The 26,612-nt window shown below is 46.8% G+C and overlaps 1 protein-coding gene across 1 annotated transcript in view; it reads right to left on the reverse strand.

Annotated features, from left to right (window-relative positions):
* The window catches only part of Fam227a (family with sequence similarity 227 member A), a 56,292-nt gene that overhangs the window by 26,189 nt on the left and 3,491 nt on the right, over window positions 1-26,612 (reverse strand). The window contains exons 2-10 of the mRNA XM_041672547.1: window positions 23,057-23,276; window positions 20,248-20,354; window positions 13,538-13,607; window positions 12,851-12,930; window positions 10,750-10,896; window positions 9,160-9,261; window positions 8,375-8,479; window positions 6,999-7,122; window positions 4,867-4,974 (exon numbers count right to left, since the gene is read on the reverse strand). Of these exons, the coding sequence (XP_041528481.1) occupies window positions 4,867-4,974; window positions 6,999-7,122; window positions 8,375-8,479; window positions 9,160-9,261; window positions 10,750-10,896; window positions 12,851-12,930; window positions 13,538-13,607; window positions 20,248-20,354; window positions 23,057-23,198 (985 nt within the window). The 5' untranslated portion in view covers window positions 23,199-23,276. The remainder of the gene's footprint in view (window positions 1-4,866; window positions 4,975-6,998; window positions 7,123-8,374; window positions 8,480-9,159; window positions 9,262-10,749; window positions 10,897-12,850; window positions 12,931-13,537; window positions 13,608-20,247; window positions 20,355-23,056; window positions 23,277-26,612) is intronic.

Below are 26,612 nucleotides of genomic sequence, written 5' to 3' on the forward strand. Positions count from 1 at the left end.
TTGATGGAGTTAAAGAATAGTTAGTTATAGTTATAGTTTTCCTTAGTTATGATAAAGATTATTGTAATTTTTACTTGATAACTGTTTTGTTATATATAATTATGCTATGTTAAAGTTAAAGCCTTCCTTTTTTTGTTTAAACAGAAAAAGGGGAAGTGATATGGGAGTGTCATTTATCAATCTGTTGATTTCATTGGCTAAGTAATAAACAAACTGCTTGGGCTCATAGCTTAGAACATAGGTGGGTGGAGTAAACAGAACAGAATACTGGGAGGAAGAGGAAGTGAGCTCAGAGACTCAATAGCTCTCCTCTCAGGAGCAGATGCCTCAGGAGAGACGCCATGCTCCCCTCGCCAGGCCAGACGCATGCGATGAAGCTCCGACCCAGGATGAACGTAGGCTAGAATCTTCCCGGTAAGCGCACGTAGGGGCGCTACACAGATGATTAGAAATGGGCTAAATTAATATGTGAGAATTAGCCTAGAAGAGGCTAGATAGAAATGGGCCAAGCAGTGTTTAAATGAATACAGTTTGTGTGTTGTTATTTTGGGGCAGAAGCTAGCAGGCGGCTGGGGTGCTGGGGATGCAGCCCCACCGCTCCTATTACTACACCCTCTAGCTGTCTGAAACATTGACCTTCAAATCTCAGTGTGGACGTCTTGCATGGCCAGTGTCAGGAGCTATCTTGGCCCTGCTCCGTGTGGCCTCCGTGCCCTGTCTCTACCCAAGGCAGTTGCAATCCACATGCTGGGGCTCAATTGCCTGCCTCTGCCCTTGGATAGGGAGGAGGGGCAAGGCTCACAGGCCCAGAGACAATCTCAGCCCAAGACCTGGCTCACAGACACGACGTGACGTGACCTTCACAGACTCTTAAACTAGCCACCAAGGTGAAGTAGCAACGCCAATGAACTGTAGTCAGAGTGCTCACAGGGTGGATGACAAGTGGGCAGTAGAATTTTCTGCTCTGTAATTGACCAGGTTGGTTTCAAACTCCTGTCTCGGTCTCCTAAGTGCTTGAATTGGAGGTGAATGCCACCAAAACATGTCTATGACATGGTATGGGGAGGGAAATAGAAAAGTTGGGACTGTGTAAGTTACTCCACTGGCCATCAGTGTCCTCAGTGGTGACACACATGTGTCTCCTGTAGTTCACTTGACTGTCATGGAGATGAAATAGCACCCAGAGGTTCCAGCAGGTCCCAGGCGCCAGTAAACTCCTAGGTTCCTATTAACTAGCTTTTCGAGACAGAGTTTTTCTGTAGCTTTGGAACCTGTCCTGGAACTAGCTCTTGTAGACCAGGTTGGCCTCAAACTCACAGAGATCCACTGCCTCTGCCTCCTAAGTGCTGGGATTAAAGGAGTGTACCATCACTGCCCGGTTTAACTAGCTTTTCATATTCTACTGTATGACATACAGACTGGATAGAGTATAGAACACACAGACCTCATAGACAATTCTAGAACATATAGACCCAATCAAGTATAGAATGCACAGGCCTCATAGACAATTCTAGAACACACAGACCTGACAGAGCATAGAGCACACAGACCTCATAGATGATACTAGAACATACAGATCCATATAGTATAGAACACACAGGTCTCATAGATGATACTAGAACACACAGACTGGATAGAACATAGAATACACAGGCCTCATAAATGATGTGGGAATGATTTCTTATTAATAAAGAAACTGCCTAGACCCATTTTATAGGCCAACCCTTAGGTAGGCGGAGTAAACAGAACAGAATGCTGGGAGAAAGAAGCTGAGTCAAGGAGTCGCCATGGTTCTCCCACTCCAGACAGACGCAGGTTAAGATCTTTCCTGGTAAGCCAGCTCGTGGGCTACACAGATTAATAGAAATGGGTTAGATCAATATGTAAGAGCTAGCCAATAAGAAACTGAAACTAATGGGTCAGGCAGTGTTTAAAAGAATACAGTTTCCGTGTAATTATTTTGGGTAAAGCTAGCCGGGTGGCGGGACACAGCCCACCGCTCGTATTTCAACAGAGTGGCTCCCAACGTGCTAATGAACTCCACGTAAAACCTGAGAGAGCTTAATTTTTATCACAGAAAAAAACAGAGTTTAACACAGCTTTTGGCTGTTTGTTGGTGGCTTGCTGTAGAGAGAGTTCCTAAATCACCAACAGCAGCAAAAAAAAAGCTGCGTCATTTTAAAGTGTGACTTTCTGGGCTGTGCCACCAATGCGATCTCTGTCTGGATCCTGCGGGAGACAGAGCTTTTAAATGGAGCATTTGGAATAATGTGCTACAGCTTGGTTGATGGCAATGTGGACTGTTGTGTGCCTGGAACTGTGTGTGGCTCAGGGGCACCAAATGGCTCTGAGGCAGGAGCTGCTCGGCTCCGCCATGATGAACTGTGCTGGTCTCAGGCAGGAACTATCGTAATTACCATAAAAACAGCTCAGTTAAGGTTTAGACTGGGCAAGAAACAGGCTGTACCTTATTACCGTATTACCTGTACATGGTGCAACTTAAGTTTTTAAGAACTGCTTAACATTTTAAGAAATGCTCCTGGATAGTAAAAAAAAAATTACAGATTCACAATAATACAGATTCAGACATAAAAGACCACACTGTTGGATGAATGTACGTAGACTTGGGAGAGAAAAGAAAGAGAATATACAAAATAAAGTTAATGTTTTTTTTTTTAAAAAAGTTAAGTCTTTAAAGAGACAGAGTACAGATAGTTAAGAGATTAAAATAAATAAAGAAAAATAAGCCATGTAAAAATGAAAAATTCACAGAGAGTCTGGATTATGTATATTGTGTTTTCTTTAAAATTTTTGACTGTGAAGGAGCTAAGTACAGAGAGACATTTCATTACATGGGCTGCCAAGCTAAACCAGGATGGATATAAGGGTATTACGATTTCAAAATTTGGGTCTAAGGATATGATGCTTTGGAAAGGGTCTTCTTTTGTTTTCACAGAGGACCAGACCCTGTGGATTGCATCTATCCCCATATGGTATGATAGACCACGACCTCCTGAAAAGTTCCTGTGAACACCCTCAAAAAATTACTTCACTCAACTGGCAACTGAGATAAACCTGGCACCCAGGTTACACCCTAAATGACCTAATTAACGACGCCCCCATTCAGCAGGAAGCAGTTTGGAGAGAAAAAACTGCGCCCATAATTCCCAAAATATTGTTTATAAATGTTCTTTTACATTTAAAGGGGGATATGATATAGATATGAATAATTTGCATTAATATAGATTTTGCTTTATTGATAGAGATTTAAGGTCAATTTTATTATATGTATATGTATTTCTGATCTTGAATAAGGTTGTGTAGTTCATTTTTAAAATGTAATGTATAATTAGGAAATATAGGCTGTTGATGATAATCATAAATAATAGTCAAGTTTGTAGTCATGTTACTTAGATTTTCTAGATATATAGAGATATATTTCAGATAGGCATTCTTCATATCTCTCAAAGGCTACAGAATATGGCATTTAAAATATTTTAATAACTTAGGACTTTTCATGACAATGAGACATATCTGCTCCTGGCGGCACCAATCTACTTCGAGAGGAAGATGGGCATCAAAAAGGATCCTTATGGAGTTTGATAGCCATTTGGGCAAGAAACTGCTCTTGCCTGGACTGTTGCATAAACCGGACACAGAGAACCTGCAGAGAGAGGACTGCTGAACTTGCCTAAAGGTGAGATGGCCTTTCGGGGTTCCTGACTCATGAAAGAGTCTGCGAGACATTCTGCAGGATACAGCAGAAAGTGACTGAACTGTCTTTGGAATTTCCTACTTCATGAAAATGTCTGCTGGATACTATGGGCCTGAAGGCTGAAGATGGATGCCCCAACGGTACAAAAGAACTTTGGGTGACTGTCCAGGCAGCGAGATGTCTCTGTCATTTCTAGAGTTTTCTTATTTCTTGTTTACTTAGGTAGTATTATATCCTTCTGGAGTCTTTGATGGAGTTGAAGAATGAATAGTTATAGTTTTCCTTAGTTATGATAAAAGATAAAATAGATATAAATATTGTAACTGTAATTCTTGCTTGATAACTGTTTTGCTATATGTAATTTTACTATGTTAAAGTTAAAGCCTTTCTTTTTTGTTTAAACAGAAAAAGGGGAAATGATGTGGGAATGATTTCTTATTAATAAAGAAACTGCCTAGACCCATTTTATAGGCCAACCCTTAGGTAGGCGGAGTAAACAGAACAGAATGCTGGGAGAAAGAAGCTGAGTCAAGGAGTCGCCATGGTTCTCCCACTCCAGACAGACGCAGGTTAAGATCTTTCCTGGTAAGCCAGCTCGTGGGCTACACAGATTAATAGAAATGGGTTAGATCAATATGTAAGAGCTAGCCAATAAGAAACTGAAACTAATGGGTCAGGCAGTGTTTAAAAGAATACAGTTTCCGTGTAATTATTTTGGGTAAAGCTAGCCGGGTGGCGGGACACAGCCCACCGCTCGTATTTCAACACATAAACGATACTAGAACATACAGACCCATACAGTGTAGAACACGCAGGCTCGTAGATGATACTGGTACATACAGACCTGATACAGTATGGGAGAACAGACAGACAAGAGGGTAGATTTGCTTGTTTGCTTATAGCTCTACGGATGGAACTCATGGTCTAGGCAATCCCTGTGTCAGAACTGGGTGTCCCCAGCCTTTCTACCAAATGTAAAACTCTACTCCCCATATTCAGCGACACTGGTATTGTATTCATTTGATGGCTAACCTGGAAGCCTATGAGAGAAAACCTGCTGGGGACATCAGTGCCCTGGTACTCTGCCTCGGTTACACTGTGGCTGGACTGTGAAAGGGGCAGAAGGGACAGGGCTGGAGCTTGGTGCTTACCCTTTATAAGTCGACTGCTGTGTAACATCAGTTCTTCTCTCCGGAACCTCTCCGGATCCAGCTCTGAGTAGTCCCAATTGTCATAGCTCTTTGGGCAAGGATACGTCCCTAGAAGAAGCCAAGAGGGTAACAGACACTTCCACTAATGAAAATGGAGCAGAACAAGGGGAACAGAGGCCTTGAGTCTCCCTGATGGCTTCAGGGAACTGGAGATCTGCTACCAGCATTATTCTGGCCTTGTCACTCCCTCTCTGGGGAGTTTCCTCACCTGAGGAATGGGGACAATGCCATCTGCCCTGCCGCTTTCTGTTGCCTGGGCATGTGACCCCATGACAGCCCTAATGAAGATGCTGCAGCTGCCCAGTTTCCTGTTTGCCTCCCATTGTTCTTGCTGAACAAAGAGTTCCCTTCCCCAGGGGCAGGGGCTAGGGCTAGGTCTACATCCCCAGGGCCTCCCAATGGACCGGGCAGCAGTGAATAACTGCTCAGCAAAGGTTCTTCAACACACTCTCAGGCTTAGTGCCAGAAATGATGCTTCCAAGGGTCACTGGAGAAACGTGAGCCACTGTGCCATGCTGCTGCCTCCACTCGAGAATAGGAGACAGGAGGTTTATTCCTAGTGATTAGTTAGGCAAAAGCAGGACCAGGGAGAAGGAACAGCAGGAAGAAGGTGGGAAATGAGAGACAGGTTACCACAGTGACCCAAGACCTAGCTTTGGAGGGGAACAACTCTGGATCTAAAGCATGATACTCGGTTGTTTGCTCTTGAACTTCTTTAACCCTTCATGTTCAGAGGGCTAAAAGGGTGTGCGGCGAAGAGTTCACCCAGCAAGCCCAAGGCTTAGAAAGGCCTTGGCTAGTGTCTGGGAACGCAGCCAGCAAACAGTTCCTTACACTGACACAAAACTACTTTTTAATGAGTGAGCTATTCCTCCTGGGCTGTCCGTAGACAGTATGGCTTGGCTAAACACCAGCTTTCCAGAACTGAGATCCCAGATAGATGGAGGTGTCTCCAAGATGACCCTGAATGAAAACCTTGGTCGTGAATCTCTGGTGTGCTTCTCCTGGGCAGAGGCATCACACCTCTCCCTGGCAGGTAGGTAAATGTGCTCCGTGTGACTCCCCGTGGAAAGAAGAGAGTGAAGACCAGGCAGCCTGCACAGGGGTCCCCCAAAGCATTCGGCTCCTCCTCTGTGATCCAGCCATGTTTCCTACTGGATGCTGTAGAGCTTAACCATGGTGACAAAACTCCTTATGAGGCAGTGACCTTGTTGTACTTCTTGCTCCCAACATAAAATGTCAAAGTTGCCTGTTTTGCACAATATCTGACCAACAAAAATCCTCACAAAAAAATAACAGCATTCAATGACCTCAGGAAGGTTCTATGCTGAGATAGGGAAGTGGGGGAAAGGAGTGAAGCTATCTGGGAAAGCCAAGGTGAAGCTGGCGCAATATGTGCTGAAGTGGACTATGGGGCCACCTGGGTCCTGCTGCTCTGGGGTCCGTGGCATACGGATAACTAACAGGGCTGAACTGACACTTGCTGCCTCGCTCCCTGCAGACGTGGTGGGGCACAGGCTCAGGTCAGGCGGCCATGTCTCAGAACTGCCTACAAGGAAAGGGGAATTGGGACTGCGGCTCAGTTCACTCTCTCACATTCTCATCCTCTATCTCTCTCCCTCCCTTGCTCCTTCCTTCCCTCTTTCTTCCCCTCTGGTGTTTTGAGATAGGTCTAAGTAACTCTGGTCAGCCTGATATTTGTCATATAGCCCAGGCTGGCCCAAACTCATAGCTTTTGCCTCCCAAGTGTTGGGACTGCAGGTGTGTTAGGTGTGTGCTACCACGCCCAGCTTTAACTTTGTTTACAGTTCATTTTGGCTGCTGTATTCGTGTTTTTTTTTTTTTTTAAGCAGGGGCTTGCCATGAATTCAGGCTGGCTTTGAACTCACAAACTCCCTGCCATAGCCAGGGATGCATATATGCAGGTATGTAGGACCAAGCTCAGACTCCACTGATAAGGAAACAACAGGAAGACTGTCTTGATGCTAGTCGAAAAACACACCCAGCCTCTGGTGGGAAACATTTTGCACCACCTTCCTTCCCTAGTTGGCAGGAAGTTCCTCCCCTCTCACCTGAGATCCACAGGCCCATGGTGTTACAAATTTCTGACTTGAATTCATGTGTGTTGAACCAGGACTGGGGGAAGCAGCAGCAGAAGCTGGTGTACAGGGCTTTGCTCAGAAGCGATGGGAGCCTCTGGGAGGAAACAGAGCTCAGCATCAGTCCCAGTGTCTCTGCCCTCAGAAAAGAGGCCTGGCTGAGCCAAGAACCGGTGACCAAATTCCTTCCCAACACCAGGCTACCTTCCTTTCTGTCTTGGGCTGCCTCCTCATCTCCCCATCTCCAGGTGTCACTGAGGACACTCCTCAGGAACCAGACTCTGCTCAGCCAGCAATCTCTGCCTTCCCAGCACACCTCCGCAGTGTTCTAACGCTCAGTGCTTCTGAGCACAGCCAGGGAAACAGCAAGATATGGAAATATATACACTGCATACGCATGCATCTCCCTATGCCTATCCACCCCAAACAGGATCAATTGAACTTTGTTTGACAAGGTCTCACTATGCAGCCCAGAAATTTACGTGAATCATCTCTCTGCCTGCTGAATGCTGGAATTACAGGTGTGAACCACTATACAGGCTGAGAGGGGGTCTTCTCCTCTCTTCTCTTCTCTGCGTGATGCTGGAGACTGAACTAGGATCTCACGCATGTTGAGAAGCACTGTTTCAGGGCAACACCCCCAGCTCCAGGGAGTTCAATTATTATTTTTATTTCTGTTTTGATTTGTGACTAAACTTTTCTCCTATCCATACTTCTTCCTCAGTGAATTTCTCATTTATGTACTTTATCCAGGATCTATGAAATGTCTGTAGTTTTTGGAGCCTACCCTGGAACTAGCTCTTTTTTTTTTTTATAAATGTTTTGTTTTAAAGATTTTATTTATGGCCGGGCGGTGGTGGCGCACGCCTTTAATCCCAGCACTCGGGAGGCAGAGGCAGGCGGATCTCTGTGAGTTCGAGACCAGCCTGGTCTACAAAGGGTGTTCCAGGACAGGCTCCAAAGCTACAGAGAAACCCTGTCTCGAAAAACAAAAAAAAAAAAAAAAAAAAAAAGATTTTATTTATTTATTATGTATACAACATTCTTCCTCCCTGTATGCCTGCAGGCCAGAAGAGGCGCCAGATCTCATTACAGATGGTTGTGAGCCACCATGTGGTTGCTGGGAATTGAACTCGGGTCCTCTGGAAGAACAGTCAATGCTCTTAACCACTGAGCCATCTCTCCAGCCCTGGAACTAGCTCTTATAGACCAGGCTGGCCTCGAACTCACAGAGATGCACCTGCCTCTGCCTCCCAATTGCTTGGATTAAAGGCGTATGCCACCATTGCCTGGTGAGATGTCTAATTTTTTTTAAACTGTTTTAGACTTGAATGTTTTGTTATACTCACTTTTATGAGCGCCTCTTCATAGTGGGACCTGATTGTCTTGAACAACAGGAAGGCGTAATTTCGGGCTATTCGGTCAAACAGCTTGTTTTGAATCTCCTTGTTTGGCTGCCAGGTGAGAGACAGAGAATTATCAGCATGCCTGCTGCAGCTGCCAAGGGGCTGCCACGCTTTCTCTTTCTGTTTGTTGTTTTATCAGAGATGGCCTCACCAGGAGACCCCAGGCTGGCCTTGAATATGCACCACCACACCTGGCAGGGGTCTGCGATTCAGGCAAAGCACTGATCTCACCTCAGAAGTCTTACTTGCTAGAGCAGGGTTATCAACGCTGTGATGACCCCCAACTTACACTTATTTTCAATGTTACGTCATAATTGTAAGTTTGCTACTGTTATGAGTTGTAATGTAAATATCTGATATGTGACCCCCGGGAAAGGTCATTTGAGACCCCCACCCCCACCCCTGCAAAGGGGTCACAACCCACAGGTGGAGGAATGAGCTGTTTGTCTGCTGTCCATATTTACACAGCACGTATGGAGTGTCAGGGAAGGTAAACTCCTAAGTCTGGGCCAGGAGGTCCCACGTTCTCCTCTCTCCCCTGTCCTGGACCCGCTACTTGACCAACTGCTCAAGCTCAGGGGAGCTGAGGTTCAGGTACGTGGGTGGGGCAGGAGTAGGGAGGTGAGAGGCTGAATCTGCAGAGGTGACTCACTGGAACAGAGGGACTTAGGACTTGGTCCCATAAGAAGGCAAGGCCAGTGAGGGAGGAGACACAGGTTCACATTTACCTGGTACCGTTCATGAAACAGCCACCAAAAGCTGTCCAGCCAGATGGCGCTCAGGGAGGGAGAGGATAGAAACTTCTCTAATTCTCTGTCTAAACAGTAAGACTTGAAAAGAAATGAAGTTTACATTAGTATCGTGGCCATTATTATTATTACTGCTATTGTTGCTCAAGACAGGGCCTCACTATGTCCCCTGTACTAGGAGCTTGTGATTCTCCTTGTCCCAACCTCCTGAGGGCTGAATTGCTAACAATGAAAACAAAGAAAGAAGCTGCACGGTGGTGGCACACACCTTTAATCCCAGCACTCAGGAGGCAGAGGCAGGAGGATCTCTGTGAGTTCGAGGCCAGCCTGATCTACAAGAGCTAGTTTCAGGGCAGGCAACAAAGCGACACAGAGAAACCCTGTCTTCAAAAACCAAAAACCAATAAATAAATAAATATAAAAACAAACAAAGAAAGAAAAAAACCCTAACTTTTCAGTGAGTCTCATGATTTTCATGGTCCTATGCTAAGTGACATTACATTTTCTCTTAACCTGGCTAGAATCTCTGAGCACACATTATTATCACATACTAGGAAACTGAGGCTCCATAGTTCAGGACACTGAGGACCGCAGAGCTCAAGGACTTAAAGTAATATGGCCAGCAAACGGCAGAACCAGTACTAGGAACCCACAACTCTAGAGAGAGTCACCTAGGCATCTATGACACAAGGCAAAGGGCAAAGCCACGAGACTCTGCTGAATCAGTAATAAATACACGTTAAGTCAAAAATGAAAACAGTTACACACAAACTCAGCTTATGCTCTCCCCACCATACAGCATCTATGACTGAGGGACGCCTGTGTGTCTGCCGCTGGATCACATGCCTTCGGTCTTCATCTCACTCAGGCGGGACTCAGCACAGGCAGGTGGCGGGAAGGAGAAGGAGGAAAAGGGGAGGAAAAAAAAAAGAAGGGAAGAAGAGAGATAGAGACAGGGAGATAACTGGGGGGGTGTAGCAGCGAGTACAGTTGCCTGCCATGCGAGTCCCGGGAATGGAGGGAGGGCTGACTAGTTAAGGCCCAATGACCAGAACCATTTGGGGGAAAGAGATCATGCAGCCATAAAAGATGAAGAGGCCTAGCCACAGGGTCACCAAGAGAAGTCTGACCGTCTTCTTCTGTAGACCTCCACTGAGCTGTCGCCTGCCTCTGGCATTGCTTCACCTAAGCATGAAGCATCTTGGGGCATCATCACTCTTCCCTCCAGAGCCCTGTGCACGAGCCTTGTTGGGGAATACTCCACACCCAAAGCAGAATTGTTCTGACTGGAAAGTGATCGAAGTCAGGCTGACCTACGTGCCACAGAGCAGTTGAGAGAACAGCAGATAGCCCACAGACAGACATGTAGATATGAAGGTACTTGCTCCAGTTGGTTTTTTTAATAGCACACATGATCAAAACACACTGCAAGGGCTGGCAAGAGAGCTCAGGATGTAAAAGCACTGCTGCCAGCACTGACAACGGGTTCTGCCCCTCCAGTAGAGTCCTCTGCCTCGGCAGGCGCGCCTGTACAGCTGGAGTGAGCTGGCTCCCTGCTCTCTTCCTTACCTTGCCACTAAACGGGTTTTTCTCAGACCGGATCACATTGCCCACCATATCGCAGAAGTCCACGCCATTGGGAAGCTTGTTGGGCTTCGTTTCATCAAACGGGGGGTGTTGGTGAAGTTCTGCCAGCAGGTTTTTATCTGCTCTTTTCTGACGAGAAAAAAAAGCATACTATGAAAATGGGATCCATCATCTTGACAATTTAAAACAAGAACATGCCTCCCCCTCTACACACAGCGCAACAGACTCACAGACAGGGAGCAAACGAGAGCTCCCCGACCCCAGCACCACTCCCCGATGCCTGCTGCGTCAGCTCTGCTTTCCTTAAAGCTCTGAGCAAAGACTTCCAAATACATTTATGTTAGCCCTCCTCCTCTCCCTCCTGTCTCTCCAACACATACACACTTTTATGTCCTAGTTTAGACACCTAGCCTTATTCTAGATTTCTTCAGGGTGTGTGTGTCTATGTTTATGTATGTATGCATGTGTGTATGTATGTGTATACTGTTCTCAAAATTATCATGTAAACTGCTACATGCTAATTGATTTCTCCCTCATTACTTTCAATATTATTGTCATTAATATCTCAGAGCACATAGTCCTCTGCCTCTTTGTGCCATTTATTTAGCATGATTTTCAAGACAGAGTTTCTCTGTGTAGCCCTGGCTGCCCTGGAATTCACTCTGTAGACAAGATTGGCCTTGAACTCAGAGATCTGCCTGCCTCTGCCTCCCTAGTGCTGGGATTAAAGGCATGTGCCACCACTACCCAGCTAGCATGAATTTCTTAAAACAGTAATATTTATCAAAGAATGTAACTGTCTCAATATATGACATTACTTAATATATATCATTAAATTAAATTTTATAACCAAATGCAAACATGACAGTTGATAAAAAAAGATGGGACAATGCAGGAAAATGGAATGAGGGGTGCAAGTACCATCAGCCCACAGCACCTACTGATACACTGTGCTGGGCTAGCTGTTTACTTTTATAACTTGGCCATGGAAGGGGACAGTGAGAGAAGAGCTTGCTGAATGACTGTGCTGATCCTGAATCAGAGGTCACTCTGCCATTCTCCATATGCCACCTCAGGCAGGACAACTATACTCAGACACCATCAATGCGTGTAAGGCAATTTCACCTCAGACCCAACCACCGGGCTTTGTGCTGTTTCGGAATTTACTAAGTTAAAGGTGATAAAAAGATAATGGAAATACGAGCAATCAAGATGGGTCAGCGAGCGAGGATGCCAGCGACTAGGTCTGATGACACGAGATCAAGCCCCGCGAGTTACAAGGTAGATAGAGAACTGGCTTCTGCAAGTTGTCCTCAGGCCTCCACATGTGTGCCATGGCATGTGCACCGCTCCCCCATACACACAAAATTAATATAGTAAATTATTTTGTCAGAAAAGATAATGCATTGTTTCCTAAGGCTTTCGGTACAGGTGATCTAGATAGTTTAAATACCCATTTTTGGGGTTCTTTTTGAAATTAAAAAATTGCAATGTTGGAGACAGAACCCAGGGCTTTGTGCATGCTAGACAAGCCCTCTACCCCTGAGCCACACCCCTAGCCTGTGCTGTGACTCTTGACAAGGACAGCTGTCACTGGACTTGCCGGCAACAAAGCGGGCTGGCCTTGGGCTGGAGAGCTGAGTGGAGAGCTGTGCCTGTCCTTTGACGTGTTGCATGGCCCTGGACCATCATCTCCGCTTCCTGGCACATCCACAATGATCACCATAACCAGCCTGGCTGGTGAGTGGTGACATGGGACCCTCTGTGGAGAAGGCACATGGAGTTGTGTGGTGCCATGGCAGTGAAACTGGAGGACTCTCTCTAAGCGGAGATGCCTCAGCTCTAACAGTAACAGACACAGAACTCTAAGACACTCTAACTGCAGAGGCTGGGTTCAGCTCTGCCCTTTCAAGAGTGACATGAGCAATTCTAGAATTAAAGTATTGCCAGATCTTTGAAAAAGTGAACCCTGCCTTTCTCTGTGAGTCGCTATCTACACACCAAATCTTCCTTCCTGAAGAATAAAACCCATTTTGTTCATGGTAGAAACCATTGGTACAGCAACATGGCACTGGGCTCTTACCCTTTTTGTCAGGTTCACCTTGGCGTTCCGGAGCTCCGAACCTTTGCAGGATATCGGTGACTCTTCCTTTGGTCTCCTGGCTGAGAATGGAGGAGAAGTTAAATATGAAAAAGCAGTGGCTGCACCTGCTACTGGGAGAGGGCTGCCTGGTGACGGTCAGACTGCTGGACTGGCCTATCTGTTCAGAAGCAGAAGGGAAGACAAGACTCTGCACCAGGAAAGCTCCTCCCCAGCAGGACTCTCCTGGGTGTGTGTATGTGTGCGCACGCGCGCGTGCGTGCGTGCGTGCGTGTGTGTGTGTGTGTGTGTGTGTGTGTGGCACCACCAGGTGGAGCTTTATAAAGAAGCAGGGATCAAAGCACCTGGTGTGATGTCACCTAGCAGATAGCCCGGCATGGTCTTGTCCCTCCCTCCTTCCTCGTTCAGTGTCAGGTCTAATGGAAGGCTACCACAGAGGAGGACAAAAGCTATCCTCAGGTAGAACTCTGGATTCTAACTCAATTGCATTTCAAAGATTAAAAATTAACAACTGGGGTTTTTCTCAGTGGCTGAGCAAGTGCTTGGCACGTGCAAGGCCCTGCGATCCATGCTAGCACAAAACAAAAATGCTGAAAAGGATCTAAACTTAAGAGAATAAAAAACCAAACCCCACAAAAGCACTTTTCAGACTGAGAAAGGATTTTTTGCCTCTGTCTCCCAGGCTGCCGTGAGTTTTCTCTTTTAAAGACTTCTTCTCCAACTCATATTCCTCAATTGCCTTCAAAAATCAGAAGAAGAAGAAAAAAAAAAACAGGGCATTAGAGATTGATGCAAATCCAGGGAAGGGGTCAGGGGTCAGGAATTGGAGCTTTATCCTACTGGCATCCAAAGGCCTGAAACAGAGTATGTAGCCAAGTACCTCTTCTCCGCCCCACGGGTGGTAGGGACCTTGGGCCATCGGTGTCACTGACATGGTCCCATTGTATGTCATCAATACAAATCTCACCCAGCATCCTGCAACATGCTATCCTCCTGGCTCCACTTCTGGGAGCACAGGATGTAGAGCAGGGTTCTGACTGCAATCCACAAGTACACACATGCGATCTTTCCGTTAAGAAGGTAATAACCACACCTACCTTCCATGGCCTCTCTAAGGACCCGGGAGAAAGAATTTGGTGCATTTTGCACACAGCCCAGAGTTGTCAAACAGGTACTTACTAGGGGCTAACCTTGTTATCAATCAGTCACCCTTGACCTCTCACCAGAGCCCACTGTAACTCTGATGCTCCCCACCCTCACCTTAGAAAAGGAAAGAAAAGGGAATGTCAGTGCCCTCACAATGTATTGCTTGTCAGCTAAGGGGCTAGCTGTGCTTGGATAGAGTTCTCTATGGAAGTGCTGGATGTGTCGCCCAGTAGAATGGGTTCCAGGATGGTAGAAGTGACCTCACAGTCAAGCCTGGTGCATAAAGGCAACAGCAGACAGATCTGTGCACTCACATACATACTCGGTCCCTGATGTGACCAGGGGCTCCGCTAAGTCCCAGCTAGGTCGGGCATGTGTTACATACAGCTCATCCTATCCCTATGGATGCTCTCAGGTAGGTGGATTATTGTGGGGCCTCTTACCAGATGTTGAGGCTCATTCCCTCCCATCTGGTGGTCTGACTGGAAAGCTCCCACACCCAGTGCTACCCTCCCACAGGAATACATGCCTGCACAGAATCATCCAGAGAGCATGTCTGCGTACCCTACTGCTATTCACAACTTGATTCCAATTCCAGCTCAGAGGTGGGCCGCGAACTGATGCTAGCGGTGCCCCCATTCATAAAGAATGGCTTCGCTTGTATGAGAAGAAAATCAGGACCAGCAAGATGGCTCAGCAAGACGACCTTAGTTTGATTCCTGGGACCCACACAGTAGAAGGAGAACCAACTCCCACGAGCTGTCCTCTGTCCTCCATGTGTGCCGTGGCGAGCATCTATGTGCTCACATTCTCTCCCCCCCCCCGCCCCAACCATACTCATCGCACTGAGAAACCTCACTTCTAGGGCTTTATTCTGCAAATGAGCCCTGTGGTGGTTGATTTTTGTCTTCTTGACACAAACTAGAGTCAGCTGGGAAGAGGGACCCTCAGCTGAGGAATTGCCTCCATCAGACTGGCCTATGGGCAAGTCTGTAGGGCATTTTCCTGACTGATGATTGATATGGGCAGTGCCACCCTTGGCAGGTGGTTCTGGGTTGTATAAGAAGGCAAACTGAGATGGAGAGATGGCTCCGTGCTTTAGAGAACTTGTTGCTCTTCCAGAGGACCCAGATTCAATTCCCAGCAACTACATGGAGACTCACAATCCATAATTCCAGCTCCAGGGGACCCAATACATGCAGGCAAACAGTCATACATATAAAATAAGATAAATCTAAAGGGAAGTAAACCAGACAGTCAGCCAGGCAGCTAGTGAGCCATGAAGAGCCAGCCAGTAGCAGCTCCATTTCCTGTCCCCAGGTTCCTGCCTTGAGTGCCTGCCTTGGCTCCGCTCCATAATGGACTGTAGCTGTAAGAGGAAACAAATCCTTTCCCAACCATGTTGCTTTTGGTAAGTGTTTTATCACAGCAACAAGAAGCAAAATAGATCAAGGCACTGAAACAGTCATATGCTCCCTATGCTCAAATGTTCACTACGCTCAAATGCCCGAGAGCGGCTGCAGAGATGCTCAGCAGTTAAGAGCCCTTCCAGAGGACCGGGTTTAGATCCGTGTACCCAGACAGGCTCTCACAGCTGCCTGTAATTCCAGCTGCAGAGGGTTTGAAGTCCTCTTCTGGCCTCCATGGGCACCCGCACACACATGGCATATGTTCACACAGACACATACATCACTGTTTTAAAATACCATTGAGGGGCTGGAGAGGTGGCTCAGGGGTTAAGAGCACGGGTTGTTCTTCTAGAGGTCCTGAGTTCAATTCCTAGCAATCACATGGCTCACAATCACCTATAATGAGATCTGGTGCCCTCTTCTGGCGTGCAGGCAAACATGCATACAGAACACTGCATACATAATAAATAAAATAAAATAAAATAAATACCATTGAGATATTTATCATTGGAAAATAAATTGATTATGCTCAATCCAACCTTTGGAATACCACGAGGCCACTAAAATAATAGGCAGGCCAATAGTACTGGCTGAAAAGAGTTCCCGAGAGGCATTTGTTCTGAAAATAAATCAATGAATAAATTAGTAAGACAAAAGCAGGCTGTGAGAGAGCATTTATAGCATGATCCTGTATATATTTACATATCTTAACCCAGAGGAATGTAGTGCCCGTAAAAATAACCTACAAAAGCTCTGGAAGAATCCATGGCATAGGAATAGCAATGGGTACCTCTAGGGAGGAAAGTTGGCAAGAAAAGGATGGCTTTCACTTTTCACTAATAAATAGTCTGCATATTATAAAACAGTATGTATTACTCAGCTATTTAAACTTTTTAAAATATAAACAAAAACCAGGTGTGTTGATACACCTTTAATCCCAGCACTTTATAAACAGAGAAAAAGGGATCTCTGCAAGCTGGAGGTGGCCTGGTCTACATAGTGAGTTCTGATTCACCAAGTGCTACATGGTGAGACTCTCTCATTCTCTTTTTCCCCCCAAGACAGGGTTTCCCTGTGTAGCCCTGCCTGTCCTGGAACTCACTTTGTAGACCAGGCTGCCTCGAACTTACATGGAGTCGCCTGCCTCTGCCTCCTGAACGCTAGGTTTCCTGGTGATGAGAACATATCTCAAAGGAAGAAAAAAATTTTCTAAAAAAAATTAAATGCAACAGCTGGTCGGTGGTGACACACGCCTTTAATACCAGCACTCGGGAGGCAGAGGCAGGCGGATCTCTGGGAGTTTGAGGCCAGCCTGGTCTACAAGAGCTAGTTCCAGTACAGGCTCCAAAGCTACAGAGAAACCCTGTCTTGAACAACCCCCCCCAAAAAAAAATAAATGCAAGAGAGAGAATGACACAAGAGCTGGAGTCCTCAGAAACTGATACTGGGAAAGCCGGGGTGATCAGGGAGAAAAATCTGGAGGCAGATCACGAGGTTAGAGACACTTGGCAAAAAGCAAGACGCCGTGGTAGGAAGAAGAGTGAGAAAGTGGAGAGAAATGACAGGTCGAGGGCCTGGGTTAGACAGACCAAAAATGCAAAGAGCACTTACAGGAAAGGAGAGGAAGGGAGGGATGGAGGGAAGAGGGGAGGAGGAGGAAGGGGAAAGAAGAGAGGAGGAAGAGGCGGGCATCACCACCAGGAGAACACTATGCGCCAAAAACTCCCGGGGAAACTTCCCTTCCAACAGCGGGTGAGGGTCATCTAGTCTAGGCTTCTCATTAGATCTGGAGACCTGTGTCATGCTGGGGCTGGAGAGATGGTTCGGCAGTTAAGAGCACTGACTGCTCTTCCAGAGGACCCAGGTTCGATTCCCAGCACCCACATGGCAGCTCACAGTTGTCCGTAACTCCATCTCTAGTGAATCCAACACCCTCACGCAGACATACATGGAGGCAAAGCACCAATGCATGTAAAATAAATTAATTAAAAAAACGAAATGCACGCGCCATTAATTCCAGCACTCAGGGAGCAGAGGCAGGTGGATCTTTGTGAGTCTGAGTTTGAAGCAAGTTCCAGGACAGCCAGGGCTACACATAGAAACCCTGTCTTGGAAAACTATGAAAAAAAGTGAAACAAGCAAACATAACATGTTCAAGAATCCTGAGTGGCTGGGACGGTGGCCAACTGAAGAGCCCCTACCCTGACCAGAGCCACTGTGTCCATGTGTCTCTGCATGTTTGAGGATTATGGAAGGGCTTTAGATTTTAATAAAAATAAAACCAAACTACTCTGCAGACTTCTCGTTTCCAGGCCATCAGGTAAGAGAGCCACAGCCACCACCCTGCCCTAGCAGTAAAAGTCTGAACACACCGAAACATCAACAACTCTTCTCAGAATTGTGAGGACTGGAGACATGGAGCAGGTGGTGGCCTCCAAACTGAGAAGGTGGGCAGAGACAGGGGACCGACGCCCTGAAGCAGAAAGCCAGAGGCAGCAGCTCTGGGTGCCACTGGAGACCCTGCTCCATTGCTGAGGAGCTGCTGGGGCAGCGTGGATGAATAGAGGTGAAAACTGCAGGGGTCACAGAAGCCAAGTCAAGATGAGCCACCATCCACCATCCTAAATGTACAATGTAAAACTCTAAAGCCATAGCGGATAAGGTCGGAGCTCCCAAGTAACCCTGGGACTGACAGTGACTTTTTAGACATGGAACCAAAGGCCAAAGATGAAGTGGAAAGTCATTGACATTTTTAATATCTGTCTTCCTCAGACATTGTCAAAACAATGAAATGACAAGCTACAGACTGGGGTAAAATGTTTGCAAAAGGTATGCCCAATAAAAGATTTATCTAACTATAAAAACAAGAGAACTAGTAGCTCAATTTTTAAAGATGGGCCTATGACCTAGGAAACACCTCATGTTTTAATTCCCCACCCCAGCCCATCGCTGTGGTAGAATAATCTGATAAAAGCATCTTATTGCAGCTCACAGCTCAGGAGGCTAGCCCAGCTCAGGAGGCTAGCCCAGCACAGGAGGCAAGCCCAGCTCCGGAGGCTAGCCCAGCACAGAAGGATAGCCCTGAATAGCCAAGAGTTCACAGCAGCAGGTGCTCAGAGCAGCAGGCACATTGCATTCCCAGTTGGAAAGCAGAGCACGCTGAATGTGTGCCCAGTACCTATTCTCCATTAACAGAGTCCAGGATTCCAGCATGTGGGTGCCATCCATAGTGGGCAGGGTGCCCCCCCTCAACTATATAATCAACACAGCTTCCCAAAGACATCAACAGAGGCCAATCTCCCTACACTGTCAAGTTGACAATTAACACTGAGAACCCCACTGGGCACTGGTGTGCATGTCTTCAATCCCAGCACTCAGGAGGCAGAGGCAGGCGGATCTCTGAGCTCAAGTCTGGTCTACAGAGCAAGTTCCAGGACAGTTAGAGCTGTTACAAAGAGAAACTCTGTCTTGGAAAACAAACAAACAAAACATTAAAAACCCCATTCTCATCAAAAAAGACAGAGAAAGCTGGGCGGAGGTGGCACACGCCTTTAATCCTAGCACTTGGCAGCAGAGGCAGGCAGATCTCAGAGTTCCAGGCCAGCCTGGTCTACAGAGAGAGTTCTAGGACAGCCAGGGCTACATAGAGAAACCCTGTTTCAAAAAGGAGGAGGAGATATAGGAATGATGAAAAAGCAATGAAAAGATGCCACAACCTGTGTTGTCTGATCATCATGTGAAACCCTACCATACACCTACCAGGACAGCCAAGTTCAGAACACCAATACCACCAGGTGCTGGTGAGGATTCCAAGCAAAGGAACCCCAGAGCTCACTGGTGGAAAGACTGTAACACCTTGGAAGCGGCTTTGATAGTGTGTCCTTTGGTATTTACCCAAAACAGCTGCACTCACAGTGATAGCTTGCACAGGGATGTCCGGCTTTAGTCTTAGTTTCCAAAGCACGAGAGTAACCAATATGCCCAAGGAGGGGAGTAGATCAACAAACTGCTGTACATCCAGATAATGGGGTATTAGCAAAAGCTGGAAAGGAATGGGCTATCCGTGGAAAGCCAAGGAAGAACCTTCAAGGTGCATTACTAAGTGATGCCTCAAGCTACACTGCAGGATTCCAAGGTCACAGCATTCTTTAGGGTTGAAACAGACGAGAAGTAGACCAGTGGCAGCCAGAGGTTGGGAGGGAAGGGAGACAAAGGGCGGTGTGCGTAGCTGGGGCATGAGGCTATTCCCTATGCACTGCAGAGGCAGATGATACACATCATTGCGCATGGTCCACACTCATCAGGAGGGAAGCCTAAGATAAAGTAAGGGGGTCGGCAGTAATGCTGGGGGCAGGAAGGGTTTGCTGATTATAACTGAGGTATGGAGAGGTTGATGGGGCAGGTTACACATGTGTGAGGGTGGGGCGTATGGTATATATGTTCACTGCAAATTTAAAAACTTCTCTTAAGAAGCAGCCTGCTGGAGCTAGAGAGAGAGCCCAGCAGTTAAGAGCTCCTGCTGTTCTTTGAGAGGACCCAAGTTCAGGGCCTTCCACATTGACTCAGAACTACCTGTAACTCCAGCTCCGGGAGACCAAGCGCCCTCTTCTGGCCTCCAAAAGCACCCATGCACACGTGGCATACACACACATACATACTTTTTTTAAAGTCGGCTAATTTTTTAAAAGTGAACTTTGAAACCTCAACTGTACAAACATGTGTTTGGAGGGGTACAGAGCCTGCAGGGCACACCTCGAATGACTCTCCCTAGAACCCTTTCTTCCCAAAGGCCTTGCCTGAGCTCCAGTATCTGCTTCAACTCACCGAGAGGCTGACCCACAGGCTGGGTCCCAGGTCTATCTCAGTAATCTTCTGGTTCACCTGACTCATGGAGCCAATGATGCATGCTGGGAGGCAAGTTGCTAAGGAAACTCCAGGAGGCGAGCAGGCACCCATGGCAGAGGGGTCTCGTCGGCCAGGAAGGTGTCCAGGCTACACCATCTCTCTACTGACTCATTCCTTCTGCCAACATTCCTGACTTCATCAAGTCTAAGTGAATCACTTTGTAAATTATAAATGAAAATTTATGAACCGGTGTGAGCACTCATCTCTGTGATTCCAGCATTTAGGAGGCTGAGGCAGAAGGGGTGCCATGAATTTGAGGCCAGCCTGGGCTTCATAGTAATCTCTGGGTTAGCCAGGGCTATAATGTATATCCTGTCTAAAATAAAAACAAAAAAAGAAAAAAGCAAGCAGACAAACAACGTCAAGAACAAAGAGGAAGGGCTCAGAGATGGCTCAGAGATGCTCAGAGGTTAAGAGCACTGACTGCTCTTCCAGAGGTCCTGAGATCAATTTCCAGCAACTATATAGTGGCTCACAGCCATCTATAGTGAGACCTGGTGCCCTCTTCTGGCCTGCAGAGATACATGCAGGCAGATGCTGTATATATAATTAATAAATAAATCTTTTAAAAAAAGAACAAAGAGGAAGAGAAAAGGAGATGGAGGAGAAAAATAAGTGTTGTAGCCACCTTGTAAAGTACTAACCAAGGAAAAAGTTGTCCACACTGCCTCCAGCCTCTCTGTTGGAGTCTTTTTTAAAAATTTACTTAGCTTTATTTTATGTGCATTGGTGTGAAGGTATCAAATCCCCTAGAATTGGAGTTACAGACAGTTGTGAGCTGGGAATTGAACCCAGGCTCTTTGGAAGAACAGCTAGTGCTCTTAGCTACTGAGCCACCTTTCCAGTCCCTCTGATGGAGTCTCGAGAGCTTTCTTTTTCGGGTTTTGTTTGTTTGTCTGTGTAGCCATCCCCCTGCCTCAGGCATGCGCCCCTGCACCAGCTTGCCTTCCAGTATTCCGTGCAAGTATAATCACACTGTCAACGGATGCCTGGCTCACGTCCATGACTTCTCTTCCACAAGAACGTACCCGACGGCCACATAATAACGGGCCACTTAGAACGCACACCTCAGCGAGATTTCCTATTGCTGGGCTGTTGCTCTGTAAGCCACTTACAGCCTCTCTCAACAGCAAACAAAGCTGGGGTGAGCATGGCACAGAGAGGTTTCAAATTTTGGAATACTCTTTTTTTTTAAGATGTTTTAATTTTATGCATGTATGCTTGTGCCTGAGTGAGTGTACGTATGTGCATGCTAGTGCCTGTGAATCCCCTGGGGTCAGTTAGGGGTGGCTGTGAGCAGCCTGATGTGGGCGCTTGTAACTGGGCCCAGAGCAGTGAACACTCTTGATAGCAGAGTCATCCAGCCTCTTTTGTCTTTCTTTCTTTTTTTTTTTCTTGATTTCTCAAGACAGGGTTTCTCTGTGTAACAAACCCAGCTGTCCTGGCACTTGCTCTGTAGACCAGGCTGGTCTGGAACTCACAGAGATCCACCTGCCTCTACCTCTCAGGTGCTGGGATTAAAGGCATGCACCACCACCACCCGGCTCCTGGGATATTTCTTTAAGAGAGATTTTCAGGTGTGGGATGACTGGGACAAGGGGCACCTGCTATCATCGTCTCTCAATTGAACCTCTCTTTGAGTCCAACTGGTTCTACCTTATCTGATAGCCTCATGCCTCGATAAACCTCAGAATCCTGTCACTCCCTCCTTCCCCGTAAAGCAGGCTCGCTCTCCCTTTCATTAACCTCAAGGGTTCTTATCGGTGAGAATGGCACTTGGAAAGTGAAGACACCAAGAGGGACGTGTAATAATGACAAGGCCAAGTCGAGTGTGGAATTAAGAAAGGCATTAGAAAGAGCCCCAAGAAAGTATCCAGATCCAGATGGGATCACACTAGCTGGTGTCTCAAGAAGGGTCGGGGAGAGGAATGTGGGGAGGGAGGCAGAGTGGAAGATGTAGGCTGCCTGGCGGCAGCAAGACTTAAAACCTATTTGTGGGATGGACTCTGAGATGGGGTCTGTGCGGCAGGGAAACAGTTCAGTGGAGAGAGGAGGGTCGGTGAAGGCGAGACCAGGGAGAGAGCAGGGGCAGGCAGAGCCTGGGTGGATGCCAGAGGGGCAGACTGAGCCTGAGTAGTGGGCTAGCCGGTGAGGAGAGGGGAGGTCAACCAGAGGAAATGAAGGATCTGAGTGGTGGGCTCAGCTCTCTGGGGACAGAGGCCTAGCTCCTGACTTCCTAGTTGCTGCCTGTTGTGTCCACAGCCCTAATTCCTAGGAAGGAAGAGTAAGCGGAGCCAATACAAAACTTTCCCCCTCTTTTAACAGATCTGACCTGGGCATCTTCTTTTTGAGTGCCCTCTGCTTAAAAAATAACCCTCAGCCAGGAGGTGGTGGCACACACCTTAAATCCCAGCACTTGGGAGGTAGAAACAGATGGTTCTCTCTAAGTTCAAGGTCAGCCTGGTCTACAAAGCAAGTTCCAGGATAGCCACGGCTGTTACACAGAGAAACCCTGTCTCGAAAAGCCATATATATATACATGTTAAACCTCAAGTTAAACAACTCTTCCAAACATCACATTCCTTTAGAGGCAAATAGGACTTCCATGCTCAGAAAAAATTACCATGGTATGTAGAGTGGGCTAACAGGTAATATATATGAACCTAAGCATTCATTACACCATGAGAGGTACTTGGTCTGACCGTGAGTGGCAGCTTTGGAAGGATACTGGGGGGATGGTCTTGCAACTGTTTCCTCAAAGAATTCTCCTGTACTTTCCGGGCATTGACAGAGACCACCTGGTGTTCATCCAGTGGTATCATGGGCAAGGCAGTGACATTGATGACATCCATCTTCTTGGCAGATTCCATTAGTCAGGTTCTTGTAAACTGGCAGGCAGGAAGTTTCCTCTCTTTTCCCACTCCAACCTTGTTCTTTATCCAGGCAGCCTGCAAGGATAAAATGGCATGAAACCATCTCAGGAAACAAAAGCGGAAAGATGCTCACAACAGCCCGCTGAACGAGGATGACAAGGCGCGGTGCACACAATTAAGCAGGAAGAAAGGCTTTTGTTTGGGAAGTCCTTTATTTTTTTTTCCAAATGGATGCAAAAATATTTACTCAAAGTTAACTGGGGTTTTTTTTAATATTTATTTGTTTATTATGTATACAATATTCTGTCTGTGTGTATGTCTGCAGGCCAGAAGAGGGCACCAGACCTCATTACAGATAGTTGTGAGCCACCATGTGGTTGCTGGGAATTGAACTTAGGACCTTTGGAAGAGCAGGCAATGCTCTTAACCACTGAGCCATCTCTCCAGCCCCAAAGTTAACTGTTTTATGCAGTTGTCTTCCCCCTCAATAGCCTCGCCATGACCTCATCCTTTACATCTGTATCATGTTAGCAAAGTAATTTCCACCTTTGAAACCACAGTTTTAAAAAATATACACATATGTGTGGTGCTTGTGTGGAATGAACTAGATTGTCACCTGTCCCCTTATTTTTTTTTAGATTTATTTATTTATTATGTATACAACATTCTGCCTCCATGTGTGTGCCCACATGCCAGAAAAGGGCATCAGATCTCATTACAGATGGTTGAGAGCCACCATGTGGTTGCTGGGAATTGAACTCACGACCTCTGGAAGAGCAGCTAGTGTTCTTAACCACTGAGCCATCTCTCCAGCCCCCATGTACTGATTCTTTTTTTTTTTTTTTTTTTTTGGTCTTTTCAAGACAGGGTTTCTCTGTGGTTTTGGAGCCTGTCCTGGAACTAGCTCTTGTAGACCAGGCTGGTCTCGAACTCCCAGAGATCCGCCTGCCTCTGCCTCCCGAGTGCTGGGATTAAAGGCGTGCGCCACCCCCGCCCGGCCATGTACTGATTCTTTTTTTTTTTTTTTTTTGGTTTTTCGAGACAGGGTTTCTCTGTAGCTTTGGAGCCTGTCCTGGAACTCCCTTTGTAGACCAGGCTGGTCTCGAACTCACAGAGATCCGCCTGTCTCTGCCTCCCGAGTGCTGGGATTAAAGGCGTGCGCCACCACCGCCCGGCCATGTACTGATTCTTATAGAAACTTTTAACTTTTCCGTTTTATGTTTTTTAATTTTTTTTTTTTTTTTGGTGAGTTCACATGCTCCAGTGTGTGTAGAGGTCAAAAGACAAGGTGTGGGAGACAAGTCTCTTTCCATCAGTGGGTTCCAGAGATCAAACTCAGGTCATCAGTCTTGGCTGCAGGCATTATCTGCAGAGCTCTGTGGCAGCCCTGACTTAGTCTTAAGAATAGAGACAGAGGCCGGGTGGTGGCGGCGCACGCCTTTAATCCCAGCACTCGGGAGGCAGAGGCAGGCGGATCTCTGTGAGTTCGAGACCAGCCTGGTCTACAAGAGCTAGTTCCAGGACAGGCTCCAAAATCACAGAGAAACCCTGTCTCGAAAAAAAAAAAAAAAGAATAGAGACAGAGGTAGGTGGATCTCTGTGAGTTCTTGGCCATCCTGGTCTATAGAGTGAGTTCCAGAACAGTCAAAGCTACACAGAGAAACCTGGAGGAAGGGGGAGATGCGGGGGGTGGAGGTTAGGGGACTGGAAAACCCAGGGCTCCAGACCACTCTGCAAGTCAGCATTCCAACTATAAATGAAACCAAATCTCTTTGCGTTTCTGGACCTGAGTTTTAAGACAAGATTTGGAGAGGTGCTACAGGGAGGCCACCAGAGAGGACCACTCAGACACAGGTAACAGTCAATAGAATGTCTTTATTCCAGCCAGTTGGGACTACACTCAGGTATTCAAGGGCCCAGGTGTGGCCTCGAGTGTGCAGAACACAGAGTTTTTAAAGGCAGAATCCTGGCATCTCACCCAGCAGCTGCTTTGCAGCAGTAAGCAGTTTTAACAGAAGCTATGGTAAGCACTTAGCTGGAGGGATTTCCACACTGACAGACAATTTAACAGAAGTCAAATTAGCTAGGACATCCCAACCTTGGGTTCCTAGAACAGGGCTGGGTAATTTTCCATGGGATTCTCTATCAAGAAGAACAAATTCTTGTTAAACCTGAAATGGCTTCAGCAAGAATACAAGATGGGCTGGCCAGTAGTGGTGCATGCTTTTAATCCCAGCACTTGGGAGGCAGAGGCAAGCAGATCTCTGTGAGTCCAAGGCCAGCCTGTTCTACAGAGCAAGTTACAGGATAGCTAGGGCTGTAACACAGAGAAACCCTGTCTCAAAAATCAAAATAAACAAACAAATACAAGATGGAGGAACCTTTGCATTGTCTCACCCTGTCACATGTGACCCCATGACTCATTGCAGCTCTCAGGAGTTATAACCGTAGGACAACCGTCCTCCTCAGCACAAGCCTTCTAGGGCTTTCTGTATCCATAGAAAACTGCCCAGCCCTTTGTCCCTAACTTTTAGGACACTCTGGCCTGTCTCCTGAGTCCAGTCCTATAACATGTATCTCCCTCCACATCCAGAGTATAAGACGTGGGGATGGGGAAGCCAGAGTCTTAGATCTTGTCCTCACGCAGCTCATACAGAATGAAAGGAGGGAGCTAAGGTCATGGAGAAACCAACCTAGGTCTACCTACCACTCCTTCCTGCACCCTGCTCCCCCAGTTCAGTCTCCCTTCCCACTCTTCTCCCAATTTTTGCACTCCAGAGGCCTGGCCCACAGACTTCTTTCTGGTTCCCTGTCATGATATGTTCTTTTAAGAAGATCTTTATTAATGGGCGCAGGAATACATATAGCAATGGTACACACGAGGAGATCAGAAGACAACCTCATGCAGTCAGCTTCCTCCTTCCAGCTGGGTTCCAGGGAGAGCGCTCAGGTTGTCAGGCCTGTGTGATGAGCACTGGGGACCGGCTCAGTCAGGTCATGCTGTGCTCTTATTGCCCTTGTGTCTTTGTGTATGAGGTCCCATCTATGGACTTAGTCCCAGGTGATACATCATCTTTAGAAAGACCCGGGATTAGTCCAGGTCACCAGGACCATAGAGTAGACCCTTTTATGTGGCTACTTTAACCTATTACAGCACTTAATATATATAACTGGTAGCTGGCTATGGTGGCACATGCCTAAAACCCCAGCAAGGTAAGTGATGGGACTCAGGAAGGAGGATCAAGAGTTCAAGGCCTGCTTTGGCTACCTCACCAAACCTTGTCTCAAAAAAGAAAACCTGAACTGGAATGACTCACTTCTGTTTTTCTCCATTAGGAGTATAGTGATATTTTGTTTATGATCTAACAAATAATGCTTGCCTGCAGACCAGAGTGCAAAGCTAGCCACACC

This window comes from Microtus oregoni, unplaced genomic scaffold (assembly GCF_018167655.1).
Source record: "Microtus oregoni isolate MIOR12 unplaced genomic scaffold, Mior012 000022F_ref0000154, whole genome shotgun sequence".
Lineage (NCBI taxonomy): Eukaryota > Metazoa > Chordata > Mammalia > Rodentia > Cricetidae > Microtus > Microtus oregoni.